This window comes from Mesoplodon bidens (assembly GCF_964165515.1).
Source record: "Mesoplodon bidens genome assembly, chromosome: 4".
Classification (NCBI taxonomy): Eukaryota; Metazoa; Chordata; class Mammalia; order Artiodactyla; family Ziphiidae; genus Mesoplodon; species Mesoplodon bidens.
In genome coordinates this window covers 109,861,656-109,880,733 of record NC_138160.1, presented here as the reverse complement: position 1 = coordinate 109,880,733, position 19,078 = coordinate 109,861,656, and the positions used below count along the sequence as shown (strand labels likewise).

Genomic DNA, 19,078 nt, shown 5'->3' with positions numbered 1-19,078 from the left:
TAAAATAATACACATTTTTGTAGGATGTTACCATTTCTATAACGGTTTCTCTACACTATATCAACAGTGCAATGGTGATTCAGTGTAAATCATTACAGTGTTTCATTGTTACAATACTTGTGTTCAAGTACATGTTCATGAACATGATCAAAGTCTCTATTTTGACTTTTCTTTTTCATTATTAAAATAAGGCTATAATTACAGTAGAATTTTTCCTATGGATATCTCTAAATCTGAATGCAATGCATAATACATTCTCTAAAAACCTGTTCAACACTATGAGGTTTGTTATGTTGACACATCTACTGCAGATTACAGAAAATGGGCTAGCTCTGCATCAGGATACCAAAAAACAAAAATGATTTCTCTCCATATATAACTAAACTATTATGCTAAATTAGTATACATTCTGGATAACTCAATGGTATTGTTGGGGAGAGAGTAGCATCTTAGAGACAGCCCTAATTTTAAAAAATGTGGGTGTTTTTGTTTTTTTAAAGCCTAAAGACCTTGGTTTTTTCTTTTTCCCTTTTTATTTTTATTCCAGAAACTGGATCCAACTTATTTATATAAAATTATTTATGAAGCCATAAAGTATAAATCAAAATGTTTGTAGAACCAAAACAAACACCATATTGGGTGTGTGGCAGGCAAAAAAATAAATTAATTTGATTAAATTATATGTAATCTGATAATATTTGGTCTGAAAAACATGCTAGTGTGTGGGTTTATAAATAATGTAATTGTAAAGAGCTGTTAGCCAGACAGCCTGCTAGAGGTCAACTCTTCTGCTGCAGCTTTTGGGCATAGAAGTCCCTGCACGTCTCACAGCAGCGCTGATACCACCGCATGTCCTGACAGAGGTTCTTCTCACGTATCACCCGGCAGTACACAGGCCATTGATTTCCCAGGCACTTGAAAGTCAGAGCAGCTGTGAAGCAGAACACAGGGAACTAGGTGTCATGAGATAAACTAGGTGTCATGAGTAGAAACAAAGAGCAATCACTTAAGTTGGAGGATTTTGTACACACACGTTGACTCATGTATATTGCCTCATGGAGCATAAAAGATAAACACACACACACACACCCTATAATAAAGGAGTAAAGTGAATGAATAATGGTCTTACTCATGAGCTTTTATAGACTTATTAAAGATAGATTTCCCAAATCCAATAAGTGTACTGCAAATGGCTTTTAAGTTTCCATTTCATGGCTTTCATTTAAGCTTCTTTTGGATTTTTAGTTGAGAGATTAAAAAGAAAAAGGAATGTGTTCAATATGTCCACCATTATGAGAATACAAATTAATAAGTATTGTTATGGATGACATTGCAAAAACATAGCAAAACAAAAATCTGCTCACACTTACTTCACATTCCTCGTTTCCTAGATAGCAGACATGTCTAGCTGGGATATTTAAGAATTGCAATTTCAGGCATCCTTAAAATCAAAGCTGATTATCAAAAGTGACTAAAATTTACAGCAATAAAGTGCTTGAAATGAGCTCTTGGTATAAAAAATTCAGTCATGTAGATCTGGCCCCAGTTTTTCTGAAGAAATAGAGTGTTATGGCATGTATAATAAAAGACAGTTCTGCTACGATTGTTCCTTTTGCCACTATTCTAATATGATTCAGTAATTTATGTTTAAAAACCTTAAGATTTTCCAACCACTGTGCTTCTGTGTTTGGGGATGTGCCTTCAAGAAAAAATGAAGAGAGAAAATGGAGTTTTAATTAAATTCTCCTTTTAATTCATTATTTTCTGACACATGATACTTCAAGAAGGACTCCAAATAATTGTTGGAGAAAGGGATTATGCTGTTTTTGAATACAAGGATTTAGAGCATCTGCTCTAGGATTGCTTAACTTTTTGTCTTAACTAGTTTTAATTCTACTTGAACTGATTATTTCTTAGAAATGTTAATTATTTGGCTTAAAAAAGAGAATTTTTATATTTCCATGAAGAACACAAACTTTTCCATTTGATTGAATCGTATGCCTGGAAAAGTATCTATGACAATTTAGCTCCTTGCATTTTGGCAATATTATTCTGTATGATTAAACTGATCCCCTGGAGATTATACATACAAATTGAAACTGAAGGTTTTCCCCCCTGGTAACCATAAGTTTGTTTTCTAGATCTGTGACTCTATTTCTGTTTTGTAAATAAGTTCATCTGTACCACTTTTTTAGATTCCACATATAAGTGATATCATATGATATTTGTCTTTCTCTGTCTGACTTACTTCACTCAGTATGCCAAGGAGGAAAAGGGGGGAGGGATAAACTGGAATACTGGGATTGACATATGCACACTACTATATGTAAAATAGATAACTAATAAGGACCTACTGTATAGCACAGGGACCTCTGCTCAATACTCTGTAATGACCGATCTGGGAAAAGAATCTAAATAAGAGTGGATTATGTATATATATAACTGATTCACTTTGCTGTACAGCAGAAACTAACACAACATTGTAAATCAACTATACTCTAATAAAAATTAATTAAAAAAAAACAACTGAAGGTGTTAAACATATATTAACCCAGTGACATCCAGGCAGCAGTGCTATTAAAAGCCACTAACTGCTACAAAAATAAAGGCTAATTCATTCATGAATATTTGTTATTCAAATGCAGGATATATATACTTAAAATACATACTCTACTTCTTGATGATGTATTAGATTAAATAGCAGGAATTGAGAATATATGTGAAAGCATTTTATAACATAAAAACTATGTAAATCAATGTTACTACTATTTATTTTTATTTAACATTATGTCCTTAAAGATGAAAAAAATGGTACTTCTTGTTCAGTGGTGTAGACACATGCATCTGTTCTCCTTGAAAGTGATTTTTTTACTCTTTGTCTCTCCAAAGGATAATTTGTACCCAGGATCACAAGGAAGGCTATTAACAATGAAGAGATCCAAGGTGTACACTACAACCTCACCTTTCCATAGACATTACCTTAATTGAGGGTTCTGCCACAGGACCGGTCAGAACCAAAAATATGGTTACATCCTTCAACCCTTTATAGGATGACCTTGGGTGGTATGGCATTCATATTTCCAGGGCCTGGACCTGAGTAGACAGCTCAGGAATGAAAATAGTTTAGTCTTTAGGATTTTTTACCCACATGATCATGTGGACTAAACTATAGTTGAATAGATCCAATTTAGTCAGAACCAAACTAATTAGTATAGATTGATAACTAAGCTTTAAAGTGATATGCAAAATAGAAGAAGCCATGATCACTTACATGTTTCTCAAAATTATTCCCTTTTTGGTCTGCTTACCCAGCCTGGGTGATGTTATAGTATTTACATTAATCTTCTCATTGCAGGGCTGAAGGTGGCATGGCCTGTATGCTGCAGGTTTTTCTGAAGAAAAACATTCATTTCCATGTCTTCCTGTGATCTTATGCATGCACTGAATAACACGGGACTGCATTCCTTTGCCACAGGTAATTGAGCACTAGGAGAGATACAAGGTTTTGTAAAATGTTCTTTTTGTTGTTTCCTTTTTCTAGGCTGTGAGCCACCTTCTCCTTATATTTGCTAAAACTGAACATGAGCCACAACATCCAGAGTTAAGGTAAAACATGGGTCAGAAATGTTATTGCTCATAACTTGGGCACAGTGCTGTTCAGAATATCTAGCTGACCTAAGGCAGAGCTTTGGACAATGAAGGACATGGTGATTAAAAAAATTTACAGCAGAAATTAACACAACACTGTAAATCAACTATACTTCAATAAAATAAAAAAAAAAGTTGGAGAGTATGACTTTGGAAAGAGAGTGGGTGATACCAGTAAGTAATGAACTTGGGCGGACAGTTTTTAAAGTTTTAATATCCAGTTTGCAACAAATAATTGATCCACTGCTCTTTAATTTAGTCACTGATGCTCAAGAGTTAGATATGCCCAACTGTGGAGCCAGATCCTCGTTATAGCCTTTCAATGTACTCATCCACTCCATTTGCTCTGGCCTTAAAATGTTTATTAAGAATATCAACATGAAAAAAAAAAGAATATCAACATGGCTGGGGGTTTCCCTGGTGGCACAGTGGTTAAGAATCTGCCTGCCAATTCAGGGGACACGGGTTCAAGCCCTGGTCTGGGAAGATCCCACATGCTGTGGGCCGTGCAGCAACTAAGCCCGTGTGCCACAACTACTGAGCCTGCGCTCTAGAGCCCATGTGCCACAACTGCTGAGGCCCATGTGCCTAGAGCCCGTGCTCTGCAACAAGAGAAGCCACCACAATGAGAAGCCTGCACATGGCAATGAACAGTAGCCCCCGCTCGCTGCAACTAGAGAAAGCCTGTGCACAGCAACAAAGACCCAACTCAGCCAAAAATAAATAAATAAAAGAAATAAATTTATTAAAAAAAAGAATATCAACATGGCTTATCAACCTGATGTATTATTGAAATAACTTCTATGACTTTGCAGATTACATGACATCCAAAATTGTGCAAATAATATTTGATAATATGTATTTTTCTAATAAGATACCCTTTTAATGGATTCCTTGTATTTCAGATAAATGTAGTTTGTCTTCATTTGTAAGATATTTCAGAGAACATATTTAACTTACAATGTTTGTTTATTAAAGAAGTCTCTTGGGTCCATATATATCACTAGATTTAATTTGTTACACAAATAAACTGATGTTGAGTTGAATGAGAAAATACAATTATTTTATGGTAAAAAAATTACATGTGGGAGAGGGAATGTTCTTGTGTTTCTGAAAATAGTAATTTATTTACTAGTTATACTATTTTCTATGTGGTAAAGATTTAGCCATATCTGGCTAAACAGTTCTAAAAAACTTGGAACTCTTTGTAGAGATGATCTCAGTGTATTCTATTTGAAAATTGGTAAATACTTTCTGATTGTCACCTTTCAGATATGCAGGCACAAGGTTTGTGATGTTTGTTCCCCTTTGTATCTGACCAAGTCATTGTTAGGATTGCATTTTCTTTGTAAGAATTTTCAGTTCTTCCTTTACTATCATCTTGGGTCCCCTGCTCTTCTTATTTTCATTAGCACAAGAAGCATTCTACACAAACCCTTGACACCTCAAATCTGTCTGCTCCTGTTCACTTTGTCTTTAGTTCCCAGCCTTCCAGTCAATCCCAAATATTAACACAGAATATGTATTTTTTTTTTTTTTGTGGTACGCGGGCCTCTCACTGTTGTGGCCTCTCCCGTTGCGGAGCACAGGCTCTGGACACGCAGGCTCAGCGGCCATGGCTCACGGGCCCAGCCGCTCTGCAGCATGTGGGATCTTCCCGGACTGGGGCACGAACCCATGTCCCCTGCATCGGCAGGCGGACTCTCAACCACTGCGCCACCAGGGAAGCCCAGAATATGTATTCTTTTAAAATTGCTTTATATATATATATAGAATCTCCTTGGAAAAAACTTCAGTTATTAAGTTCCCCATTGTCTAAGAGATAAAGCCCAGTATCCCCAAATCTCCAGGCTGGCATTTATCTAGCTCCTCAAACAATTTTCCACCTCTCTGCTTTAGGGATCATTTGCTCTATAAAACACTAATCATGCCCATGCACTTTCTACTCTCACAACTACAACTGTGCCTAGCCTTTTTTCAAATCACAATCTCAAATCCACTGCTTCCACGAAGTGGTCCACAATTATCCCAACTACTTATGCTTATTTATGCTTCAAAACAATATATCCATCCATCTGATCCCTTAGAATCACTTGGAGAAAAAAAATTTTTCACTATAGATTTTAAGGCCTAGAATTTCTAAGTCAGGAAAAAGATTGAGTCTGGGAATATACATTAAAAAAAAAAAGTCTCTAGGTGATTCTGCTGCACAGCCTGAGTTTGGAAACTACTGGTCAATAGCATGTGTTCTGCATTTAATGTAGGCCAGTGTGTATTACTTTTTATCTTTGATTAGTATCTTTTCATGTATCTAGTTTGTCTCTTGGTAAATCTCTTGAAATTAGGCTCACTGTCATATAACTTTCAGTAATAACACCTACATATCAGGTATGAAAATAGCTTATTAAGAATAATACAATTTTATGTGCATGCTATTAACATGCATCTACTTTATAGATGACTGATCTTCCTAAATTTTATTCTGTAAATACTTCTGCATATAACCCTCCTTGTATCTGATGAATTCTTAGCTTTATGCAAACAGCAGATTAAAGAAAAACAATGGGGATATTACATGCCTTTAAATCTGATTTTTTTTTCTTGTTAACTTCTATAGGATCTAAATGTTTCCAGTTCAGTTTAAGCTTTATTATAACTTAAAAACTATTGTAAGAGGAGTAACTGTTTGACATGGTCTTTCCCCCTTGGAAGTATGTATCTTAGTATCACTCAATAGAATGGATATAAGTATTTAAATATAGATACCATGCTTCTTAGAAATATTTTCAGGAAAATTCAAAACAGTTAAACTAAAAACTTTTAAGGGGTTAAGTTTATGTGGAAAAATATTCTAGTATCTACTCCTAAAATTTTGGGAGACCTTGGAAGTAATCACAATATTTGAGAAACAAAAAGAACAATGGGAGTTTTATAATAGATGAACTCATTCTGATGCAATAGAGAAGGTTCTCAATCATATGTCAAAGAAGCCTAGTAATCAATCCCAGACTATTCTCAATACTTTCAGCTAATCTTATATCAACTCCAAAGGACATGTGTTAACCAAAGTAACATCATTTTTCAGGATTACAAAGTAACTATAGCTACACGATAACTCAGAATACACAATTTTAGCAGATAATGGCTGAAGAGTGCCTTCCATAAAAATTTTTTTTAATTAAGAGAAAAAAAATCATTTAATTAAAATGGTATCATTCCTGCCTTTGAAACTAATGGAATAAGCTTTATTATGAAATTAGTCTAATAGCCTTAGAATCTTTCATTAGAATACTTTAATAATAAAAATATCAAGCTTTTACTAGTAATTATGTTCTTTATAAAATACACAGTGGTAAAAATTTTATTACAAATGTGTGAAAAATAAACAGATATTTGAAATGGAACAATTGAAATCCCAAAGTATCTTCTAAACTATTCCTTACTTTATTATGGAAGATACCTCTAAATAATTGGATATTTCTCAAATCACATCACTATGATTAAAGACAGACAGACATTAAAAGAAAAAGTCAAAATAATTCTGGCTTGAAATGAGGAGACCTGGGCTCTAATACTATCTCTAGAACCTAACATACCTGGGACTTACTTTTCCTTTTTGTAAAGCAACGCATTGTAGTAGATCATAGCTACACTTTCAGGTCTAAATTACTACAAAAGGAAAAATCCCAAATAACTTATTATTAAAAGTTACTGTAGTCAGGCAATTTTTAAGTGGTGACACTGCATAAAAGTAAAGATGCTTATTTCATTATCTAATTATTCACTATGCTACCCAACAATGGTATGATAGGCGTCTATTAAATGAAGTCTCAAAATTATAGTTTTTGAATGTTTCAGAATATTCAATCATTTATTGTCTTTTCAAGTATTTACTGATCACCCATCATGTTCAGGATCCTGTGCAGAAGCTAAAAGCAGCAGAAATTATTAATACTATGGGGCTGGTACTTTATTCAATAAACTTTACAACAAAATGCAATGATCTAAAATAGATGGAGTTAGATTATGAAACATTGTGGAAGCTGGGCAGTTTCACCCATTCTTAGCCAAGTGTTTAATATTTTAAATAATCAGTTGTACTATGGAACCAGTTTGTTGCTTTAGGATCAAACGGAACCAATAATATTACTTCTGAAAGCTTTCACTCCATACAATACTAATAGTAGTTAGCACTTACTTAGTATTTATTATATGCCAGGTACTGTGTTAGAGGTTACATTTATTTTAATATCTCATATGAAGCCAATGAGTACTATTATTATTCCTTTTACACAGATGAGAAAATAGAGGATCAAATAAGTGAAACAAAGTGCCCACAGTTTTATAGCTAAGAAGTGGTGGTATTGGAGTTTGAACCCACATGTACTAAATTCAAAGACTGGACACTTACACATTACTTGATACTAGAAGATTGCTAATATTTCTCTTTATGTTAACAGTTAAAAATCTCTTTTCCCCTATCCTGCCAAATAACCTCTTATCCCCATATCTCATTCTTAACCTAAAACTAACGAATTAGAAGGCATTTTTGGTTTTGTTTTACTATAACTCAGGCTATGTGGTATGAGATAAACTCTTTCGCCCTAAGGACAATTCACAAGCATGCTTTATCTTTAGATAGAGTGATCATAGAATTTATCGTCCAAATCAGGGCACTTGTGAAAGAAGTTGCTGATAATTATTCCTAGACTACAGGCATAAAAGGGGACTGTCCTGGCTAATCTGGGACACGCTGTCGCACTATCTAGACAACTTACTGATAGATCTACAGATTACATGATAAACACAAATGAATGGACACACGAAATACTTATTATATTCCAGGCACTATCTAATATGCTTTTACACATAATGTCTTGGTTAATCTTCCTCATAACCCTAATAATTTTACAGATGGCAAGAGTAAGGCTCACAGAGATTATTTCATTCATTCATTCAACAAATATTTACCGAAACTCTACAATGTACCAAATACTGTTCTGGATACAGGGAAGTGATAGTAAACAAAATAGACAAAAATATGTGCCTTCAAGGAGTTTACACTGTAATACTGGAGAGCAAGAAGGTCAAGAATTAGAAATATTGTATATTAGATATTAACAAGTGCTATGGAAAAAATTAAAGCTGGGAAGGAGGACTGGGAAAATTTTGGGTATGGGGTTTAGCAATTCATATGGGATGATCAGGGAAGGACTCATGGAGAAGGTGACAAAGACTTGCTCCATATGAAGGAGAAACAAATGCACATCTTTGGATTCCAATACAATGTTCTTTCCACTGTGTCTCTAGAGATCTTGGATCAAGTTCAATAGCTTTCTCTCCCTTTCCTCCCTCCCTCTCTTCCTTCCTTCCTCCAGTCCTCCCTTCCTTCTTCCCTTCTGTCTTTTTTCTAATACATTTTAAACCTTGTTCTTCACATATGTACTAAGTTAAAAAATATTTGAAACATGGCAGCACTATAGACCTACACTAAAGGACCAAATGCTAAAATGTCAACATCAATTTGCCAGCAACGGGTAAAAAAAAAACATAGGGTGCACCAGATAACTTGCCATTGATCTTTTACAAGGAAAATTTCCTGACTAAAGTATTTTAATAAAAGAGACCTGTACTGTCTGACGAATAGTCTGTTCCCCAAACAGTTTTAATATTGCCCTGAAGGACCTTTGAAACTAAGCACCTCACAAACTAATTCCATGAACTAGAAGCCTTTAATTCTGAACAGGAAACTCAATCTTGATGTACCAGGTTTACTACAGTAAAAAGGGAAATAGTAATCTTTAGAACAAACTTAAGCAGCAAGGCACAAGAAAAACTGATGTTGGTAATCCCTCTTTCCCACCAAAAAATGAGCCCCAAAGGCTCTGAAAATAAAATCTGTTTGACATAGTGACATTCATCATTTCAATCTACCTGAGAAAATTATGACCTCCCTTGCACTTAAATACATGAGTATTATAATATCTTTAGATAATATCGTGATATATTTATCTTATAATGGAATAAACCCTTTCTTGACCTGGGACATTAGTGACAATTTCTAAGATTGTATTAAATTATGTCAACCTTACAGTTTGCAGGTCAAACACTAAACATGATAAAGGAAACTTCCTCAATAATTCAAACAGTTTGGACTATTAAAATGATTAGAGAAATAGTTTAGTAAATGAGAACCATGAATACAAATGGTAGCAAATTAGCAAGAAGAAGGCTTTATCCTCTTTTAAAATGAGATACATATATATATTATATAACCTTATAACTATTTCCATTATCTAAAACTTCCTTTTTGTCATTCTTACACCACACAATAAGGCCTGACTTGCTTTATTTTACCTAAGAAAATTTCACCTAAATAAACTAACTGAAAGGGAAATCCCTGGGGAAAAATAAGCAATGTCCAAGCTGGTGGAAGGGTACAGTAGATGTTTACCTAACTCAGATGTTTATAATATTCTAAAAATGGCCAAGGAGGATCTGGTGATATATATAGATGTGAACTCTTGGAAAGTTATATTTACTAAGGTAGTGATAGCTCTGAATGGGCAGGGTTTGCCAGTACTGGTAAAGGCAGGTTAAGATGCTAGAATGATTTGGCAAATTTGTGGACTGGCCTAAATGTGAACAAATGAGGGACATAGAAAAAAATGTAGGAAAAAAACTGCACTCAAAAAATTCTTAACAAATTCGCAACTGAGGCATTGTCATAGAAACAAAGGAATGAAATGAACTCTGAATGGCTGTGAAGTCCATCTCATGGACAAGCCAAGATGTGGAATCCTTTCTTCCACCACAAAGTATGGATGAGTGGTGAGGCACTGCCCAAAAAGCAAACTGCAGTAAGAAACTGACCATGGAAATTTCACACCTGACAGTATTATTTATGGCATTAATAGACAGTGTTGCTAAGATCTTGGTTTAATACTTGGAAAAATATGTAAACACCTTATACTAGGTGTTCAAGGAAAGGCCATTTATCTTGAGACATTTTATTGATGTTATAATTCCATTATGTTCAAAGGCAGTGAGTGTGTGCTATAAAATAACTGTGACCTGATGAAACTCTTTAAGTTTTCAAGTCTAATCTGAGGCATTTAGGATAATTAGGTCTTAAATAGAACAATGGTATAAATACATTTTTGATGGATCATATAAACATATAAGGGATGAGTGTATTCTGTTACTAAATTTTCATTATATTGTATAGAAATATTTATTTCACAGTAGATTTGAATATGTTTATCAAGAATATGTATCTTTTAAAAATAATCTACGTGTATTGTTCCCCAAAGTTTCTATGAATACCACAATGCTTAGAGGCATAAATCCACTAAATACTAGTGAATAATAGGAAACATGCTCGGTAATACATTGACATGGGTAAAACATGTTTAATTCAAAGAAAAAAGGCTGCACAGGCACCAATAAATAGCTATCTACAAGTTTATAAAGTGCCAAAATGAGGGACAAAAATAGTGAACACGATTTTAGGAGGTTCTCAAAGCTCATCCATAGTACCACTTGAATCCACTTTTGTAAAGTGCAAAATTATTTTCCTGTCACTGAAAATTCATGAATCACGTAGGAATATCCACAAGGGCTCATGATATAATCTACATGGTATCATGTCTCTGTCAAATTCACCAAAGAACACTGTTGTCTTTTTGTCCAAGAAGTAACCTATGTACTTCTGGACAACTTAATTTCACTTAAGAACCCTTTAAAAATGGGATATCCATAAATATCTCTTAACTACTCTCCTATTTAGAGAAGAGACACTAATTATTTCCACTGATCTCCGATTCTTGCACTGCTTCTGTGCTCCATGGGTTCTGAGATCAAGTAGAACTATTCTGCATATGTGATTTTCAGCATGGAGCTACAAAAGACTTCCACATCTAGTCTTAGGTATTGGGATCCTATAGTAAAATGCTAAATCTTAAAATCACTGGTTAAATATTAGTTTCTACCTTTCCTTTCAGGACTTCAGAATAGTCAGATAGACACTGTTTGGTGTTAGTTAGTTACTCGGAATATTTAGATGGTTTGGGAACCAATTGGGACACTATGGTATAAGTAAATGTGTACACTTAGGTTAAATAATCAACTAGTTTGGCAGTGAGTTTACGAAATTATCAATCTGTGCATGTTAAACTCTAAAGTTAAATTGTAAAACTCTTCAAGCTTAAATCCTGTAAAATGTCTTCTTAAACATCATACCAAAGAGGCAGAAAGCCCGAAAGTAAAAATACTACTGTACAGTATTTATTTGGAGTTTTATTGGATAACAAACATAACTAAACTAGTTTGCTTTTAAATTCCTTGAAAAAAAACCCCCAAATTTCAGTGCATTTAGGGGTTAAAAATAATAATTCTCACACTTGGCCAGGACAGAGATTACCCGAGATTCCTTCCTTCTAGACTGTGCCAAAGATATATACTTTGGAGAGAATGTGTATTCTCCAGGCCAACAGCTAAGGAAGGCTCTGTAATGCTTTACTCATTTCCAGCTGGCCTCTGTAAGAAATAGGAATTCCTAAATTAAGAGAAAATTGTCACTGGCAGACAGAGTTCAATTTTTTTTTAACCAATATAATAGACAGTCTTCGAGAACCTGATATAATTCGTAATGATAAGTGCCAATCTATAACAAGGTTAACAGCATTGACTTGGATAATTTGTCTTTGGGAATAAATGGATTATTCCAAAGTGGTTTAACAAGAGTGAAGTAGCATTCACAGTGGAGAGTGAACCTCATAAGGAAACTAAATGATGATTTCTACTGGAAATTATTAGCACAGCATTCCTATTCATTTATGTATATGTTTGGCAGTTCCATCTTTAAACTTTTTAATAAAGTGAGTGTGAAACAAGCATACTAAGGAACAAAAGTTAGCTTTGTTTTGTAAGATTTGCTGTTTGTTTTGGTCAGGATTGCAGCATCTTTTTAAAGTAGTTCATCTGCTTAATTTAACACATGGGTATTTGGAATTGAATCTATTCCTAGAGGTCAGACATTGAGGATTTTTTGCATATGTCTTTAGTTAAATATTTGTTTGGTTCTACAGTTCAAACTATTTTTGTCTCTTTAATGAAAATGTTTGCATATAGTTACTGTAAATCAAGGAAATGTGTGTGGCAAAAATCAAGCAGAGTACTTATGAATGATTAGCAGAGAACTGAATACGTTATGAAAGGTCATAATAATCCCCCCAATCATTTTTTATATCAAAGTACACACTGATCACCACAAAGATGGAATAAAAAAAAGATGCTTTGCATTAAGAAGCAATTAAACACAAAGTTTTGGGCACATTTGCAATTCTGTCAGTGCTGAGCCTATGAATCATAGGATGTTACAGAGGTGAAAAAAGACTATCAAGACATTTCTATTTTATCACTATCATCCCAGTGAAACATCTTCCCACCAGGGACGCTGTTTGGAAAGACAGTGATTGAATTTCCTTTTCAAATAAGATACTTTCCAGGTCTAGTCCAACAATTCTATGTCAGAAATGGATCAGATCCTTCTGTGGCCATGTTAGAGAAGTGTGTGTTTTTGTTTTGCTTTTAATAAATAAACTCTTGATTTAAAACAGCACAGAGAGCATTATATAGCTACTTTTAACTTATTCCAACCTGAAATAAACCAAGCATTTGCCAGTTCACAGAGAAAATTCTTAAGTGTGTTTTGCTTCCATCTGCTGCTTTTCTTCTAGGTTAGATAACTGCTCTCTAACCTGTCAGGTATTCCAGCCAAACAAATTCCAGAAAATGCAAAAGAAGTCTGCCAGCTTCCTTGAACCTCAATCTTAAGCATCCTTTAGGCTTAAATAGCATGTTACTCAAATAAGGGTGGATTTACTTTTTTAAAAGAAAATCACATTTTTAAGTAGTTTGATATACCATACAGGAAAAGGTCAAGGGAGTCATATGTTTACATAAAATTATATCAATTACCTTAATTTTCCTGGAAAAAGATAAGGTAGTTACTAATTTTTTGTGGTAAATTATATGAAACATTGTAGTTGTTATAGAACCAGAGTCAGAAAAATAAAATGGGCCACAAGAAAAGAAGTACAATGCTTACATGTATCATACATTTTTGCTTACTTGTTGAAGAAGTTTAAGCAGTCATTTATTCAATAAATATCACCGCATGTCATGCAATGGTCTGGTCACTCAGACAGAGGAGTGAGAAGGGTACAAGGATTAAGACAATCTTAATGAAACAGCAAAAATATAAGGCAATAAGTAATTGAGAGAAACTAATGTAGTCAATAAGTACAGACAGATTCTGTCATTTATTGGGGAAATTAGGTACTTGAGCTGGCCCTTAAAGGACTTGGATGGTTGTAAAAAACACATTCTAGGCAAAGAGAAGTGTATAAACAAAGACATTGAGATTGTAGAAGTACAGACTGCTCAGGCCTGAGCTTAGTGGAGATACTGAATTAATGAGAATAATGAGACAATTCTCAAAAGGTAGGTTAAGACCAGAATATAGAAAGCTTTGAACGCCAGAGTGAGTATCTGGTAGTTGACAGTATAGCCAATGACAATTCTCTGAAATTGTTTGAACTATAGGATAGAGTGGTGAAGTCATCAACCTATATGGGGGTAAGGAAGCACATTAGAAATTGTTACTCTAGTCCTGGTGAAAATATAAGAAGGACTGCAGTATTATTATATTGGGAGTGAAGAGCAACCCAGGCAAAACAGTACCTGTGTATAGAAGAAAAAGTGCCAAGGATAGCTTCTACTTGGGTATCTGGGAAGATGGTATTAACATTTTTCAAGAAAAAGGAAATTGGGAGTGGGATATGGTTTGAGGAAATAAAATCAGGAATGCCACTGGCACAGTCCTATAGCAGCTGACATTTGAGAATAAAGAAATAGGCTTCCCTCAACTCCTTCTGAGTTTCCATTTCATTGAACATTCTTAAGCATACTTTCTTCTCTTGTTTCTCACGACTTTTCCTCCTGTTTCTCTGAATACCCCTTTTATTGCTAGCAGTTTTTTTGCTAGCAGTTGCTTCTTTTCTCACAAGCCTTTAAAGCTGGGAGTTTCTCAGGGCTGCATCTTTTTTTCTCCATCTATACTCCCTTCTCAGGCACGCTTATACTTTAAAATTTAAACACTGCCTAAATGTTGATGATTACAAAATGTATATTTCCATCCCATTCCTCTCCTCTGACCTATCTACTAGACACCAGTATTTAATTCTTTTATGGGCACGTGAAACAGTCCAAAATAGAATTCATAAACCTTCCCCTCCAACTTGATTCATCTCTAGGCTTTCCTATCTCATATCACAGAACCATGATCCATACAAGTTCTTCAGACCAGAAAGCTAACGTGGGATTCCTCCTAAACACACGAACACCTCCCTCCTTCTCACCTCTCCACAGAAAATCAACCCCACTCCTGTTCATTTTAACCTCATAACAAATTTCTCAAAGCCAACCATTTTCCCCATCTCTACTGATACTACAATATGAATAGTCAGCATTTATTTAGTTACTATGTATCTGACCCTTTGCTAATAATTTTTCATAAATTATTTCATTTGGAATCAGTAACTTATCTGAACAGAAAATTCAGAATTCAAACTCAGGGCTGTCTGACTCCATACACTGGTTATCTCACCCATTACCTAACTTATCAAGTCCTCTCCCCTTCCTAGAAATTCTATAATATTCTCGTAGCATCTATCTATATCCATGACATCAATCACTGTTGATACTGCAGCCTGAAAAATGTAAGTATGAAGAAAGTAAGAGATTTCTTTTAATTTCAGACAAAAACTATTAACCAGGTTATAAAATTAAAAGTTATATATGGATATGGTAGAATTATAAGCATAGAAGTTCCTTTCCTTCAATGTAATTCAGATAAACTGTTCTTTGTATATCTGTGCAGAAAAATTTTAATATGTATAAAAAGAATATATGTAAATATAGTTCACACTATATAACTCTTCTGCATAATATTTACATACTTAATAGTAGTTCTTGAAGAAATTTTCTTATCAGTATGTATATACAAATATATTTTTATAAAGTACAGTATTCCACTGTTTAAATATAGTATTTTGCTTTATGTAACTAGTTAATGGATATATGGATTGTTTCTAAATTTTTGTTGTTCCAAACAAGGCTGCAATGAGCATCTTCATAAATGCAGTTAGCAAATTATTTGAGAATGTCTGTAAGCAAAAGCTATGGCAACAGAGCTGTTGAGTCCAAGAATGTGTGCATTTCAAAATGAGATTTTTTTCACTTATCAAAATGTTTTTTAAAAAGTTTGATAACATCCAATCTTAGAAGTAGTATGGGAAAACATATGTGGAAGCAACAGGGCAGAACTGAGTAAAATAAACTTCCTCCGTATGGCAGCCCCTGAGTATCCCTCAACCCACTTCTCTCATGTTGCCTCTCTGAGCCCTGAATTTGCGTGACTGTGTGTGTATTTATTTCTAAGCAAGTTTGTTAGTTTGTTTTTGTTTGTTTGTTAGTTTTAATTCTTACCCTATATGGACTCGTACATGTTTTGTGTATTGAAAATAAGGTTTTATATATATATATATACATATATATATATATGTATATATATATATATATTTTTTTTTTTTTCTAATCTATTCTGCTGTTTGTGTTTTGTCTCCTCAGGTAGATCTTTCCTTTTTAAGTAGCTCAAAATATTTTTCCTTGGTCTATACACATCACTGAAACTGGATTACTTTTACCTGCACAGTTAAAGTATTTTGAAATTTAGAGAGACTTACAGTTGCTTTGGCACATTTTACAGATGTGGGGATTGAGGTTGGGGGGCCTAAGGAACTGCTCTTCTGCATTCAAGACTGATGCAGGTCCTGCACTCTGGCTGTGCAGATGCTGGGGTGCCACCCCGTCAACCTGCAGCAAAACCAGGGACCTGTTTGTGAAAAGATTTTCCCTTTCATTTACGTTTTGCATCCATATGATGCCTTTCTAACTAGCTGATCATTTGCATATTTGTTCTTGCATTGTATACACATCTTTCTCTGGGTGTCCTGGTGATCTGGTTATGTCTATCTCTGGATATCCTCTGGTATTTGATGAACATATACTTTACTACATCTAAGTAAAAAACACTCAATGCTAAGACTACTGATTTTAGTTTTATAACAGTCATCAAATTTCATTATATTTTTATGTGAAACCCTCCCCTTGTTCCCACCTACTGAAGTTCAATATCCCCAAAATGAGTTTTGGCACGCTCCATGCTCCATCCCCTATAAAGGACATCAAGAGTAATTTTTAACTCAATGACATTTATTTACTGAATTACTTCTAGGTATGGTTTAGAAGGTGAAATTATAGATGCCCTGGTATGCAGCATGAAAGCATTGATAGCATTATTTTAAGAGTCTAGTGATTTTTCAAGGATCTATTAAGAAGACAGTATTTTTAACCCCTGTGCATTAAAAAAAATTACTTCTCTCATATTTTCCAATCCAAAGGATGTTAAATACATGTTCTTATATATGCATTTATAATTTAATTATACATATACATGCACATATATATACATTATATATATATATACATACACACACCCACTTACATACGTATACATAGACACAACTTTAATCTCTCTAAATTATACATTTTCTTTAGATAGAAGACATATACACAAAGTATGTGTGCCTCATCCTTTTTAAGCTAATATATTTCTGCTATGTTCAATCGTATCAGCCAACTGAGTTTGACTACTTTGAGTAATCCGAACACTTTGGAAATTCAATATTTTTATATATCTGGGGCAACAGATACAACTCTCGAGAGATCTTAAAAATAAAAATGATAGCAATGCAAAAAATGTCCCATTCTCTGGCAGTGCAAAGAGACAGAGACAAAACAATTTGATAGCCAACAGTTTAGGGATTATTATGCATAGTTTAGAAGACAGCTATATTTTTTAGACAGAATGGTGAGCAGCAAGTTGGGTAAATGTTTGGTGGATGTATCTAAACGACATAATAGAAAGTTTTTCTTGAGAAAAACCATCTTACTTATCATTGAGTAATTTCTTTAGTATGAACAGCTTACTCAGAGATAAGTGAATTTTTAAAGTAGATTTTCCTATAATGCAAAATATCTCTTCTTTAGGATATCTTCGGATAGGTTTCCTCAATGTCTGTATGTTTAAAACCAAGGCCACAATCTTTGATTTCTTTGATTTACTGACTGAGCCAACAATGATAGAACTCAGTATGATAGATTCATATTTGATTATGGGGTAGCTGCTCAAGTTTTCCTGTCTTATGAGATTATCTATAACTATAAAAATGATGAGCAGTTATCTTTTCCAAATATCAACAGACTTGTAGATGTAATTAGAAAATAAATCTGAATAGAAATGCTAATCCATCCCAAGAACAGTTTTCTGAATTACAGATTACTTCTGTTTGGTTTCCATCTACAAATTTTCTCTAGTTAGAAAAAAATATTTACAAAGCTAGTCTTTGAAATTTAAATAATCTAATGTAAGCTTTCCTAAAGTGTGTTACACTAAACAACAAACTAGCTACATGTTCTGTAAAAGTGATCCTTGGTAAAAGGAAAAAAGAAAAGTGAAATACCATAGCCGCTCTTTGAGATTTGCAGTGTACAGAACAACATTTTCTATTTTTACATTCTAGTAGGATATTTAAGTTGGTTATTTACTATTACTGCTAATTATTTCTTCAAATTTGACTGGAAATCCTTCTAACAAGTGATTGAGCTTCCCTCTACTAACCTGTAACAACCCACTCAGTTTAGTTGTATTAAAACCAGTGATCTTTACATATCCTCATTTGGATTCTGGAACATCCTGCAAGTTTATTTTAATTGGGTTGGGGTATATGCAGCACTGGGTCAGTCCACATATGAAGGAATCCATAGTCCTAAGGTCCTAGCCTAGCCATCAGGTAACAAGAAATCCCTCCTTTGCAATTTTTGGATCTGGGTTTTTTTGTCCCTTTTCATTTAATGCAGAAACACTAGGCTGCAGAGACACATGATTAAAAATGTGGTATTATATAGTCATTTGTTTTAGGATATTCCTGATTGCTTCGGTCAAGTTTTGTTTCTTTAAATTTCCTTCAATGATTCCTGAGTTTTCCTTCAGTGAAAAGAAACATCTTCTGTGATTATTCATAATTTCCTACCAATGGTAATAAGTCACAATTACCACTGTCCATGTTAATTGGAGGGACAAACTTCTGTGTAGAAAACTGAAGGCAGATCATCAGACCAAGGACCCTATGAGATTTGGGAACAGCCTACTAACTTACCCAGAATTTTAAATTCACATGATCTGTCTCTCTAAGAATCTACCGTAACAAAGAGTAAGAAATAAAAGAATGTTTTTTTCAGGGTC

General features: G+C 34.1%; 1 protein-coding gene across 1 annotated transcript in view; it reads right to left on the bottom strand.

Moving 5' to 3' along the window:
- Window positions 1-293: 293 nt before the first annotated feature.
- Window positions 294-19,078, bottom strand: part of ADAMTS19 (ADAM metallopeptidase with thrombospondin type 1 motif 19) — a gene marked incomplete at its 5' end in the record, with an annotated part of 287,542 nt that continues 268,757 nt past the window's right edge. The window contains 2 exons of the mRNA XM_081232610.1: window positions 294-931; window positions 3,309-3,486. Of these exons, the coding sequence (XP_081088736.1) occupies window positions 780-931; window positions 3,309-3,486 (330 nt within the window). The 3' untranslated portion in view covers window positions 294-779. The remainder of the gene's footprint in view (window positions 932-3,308; window positions 3,487-19,078) is intronic.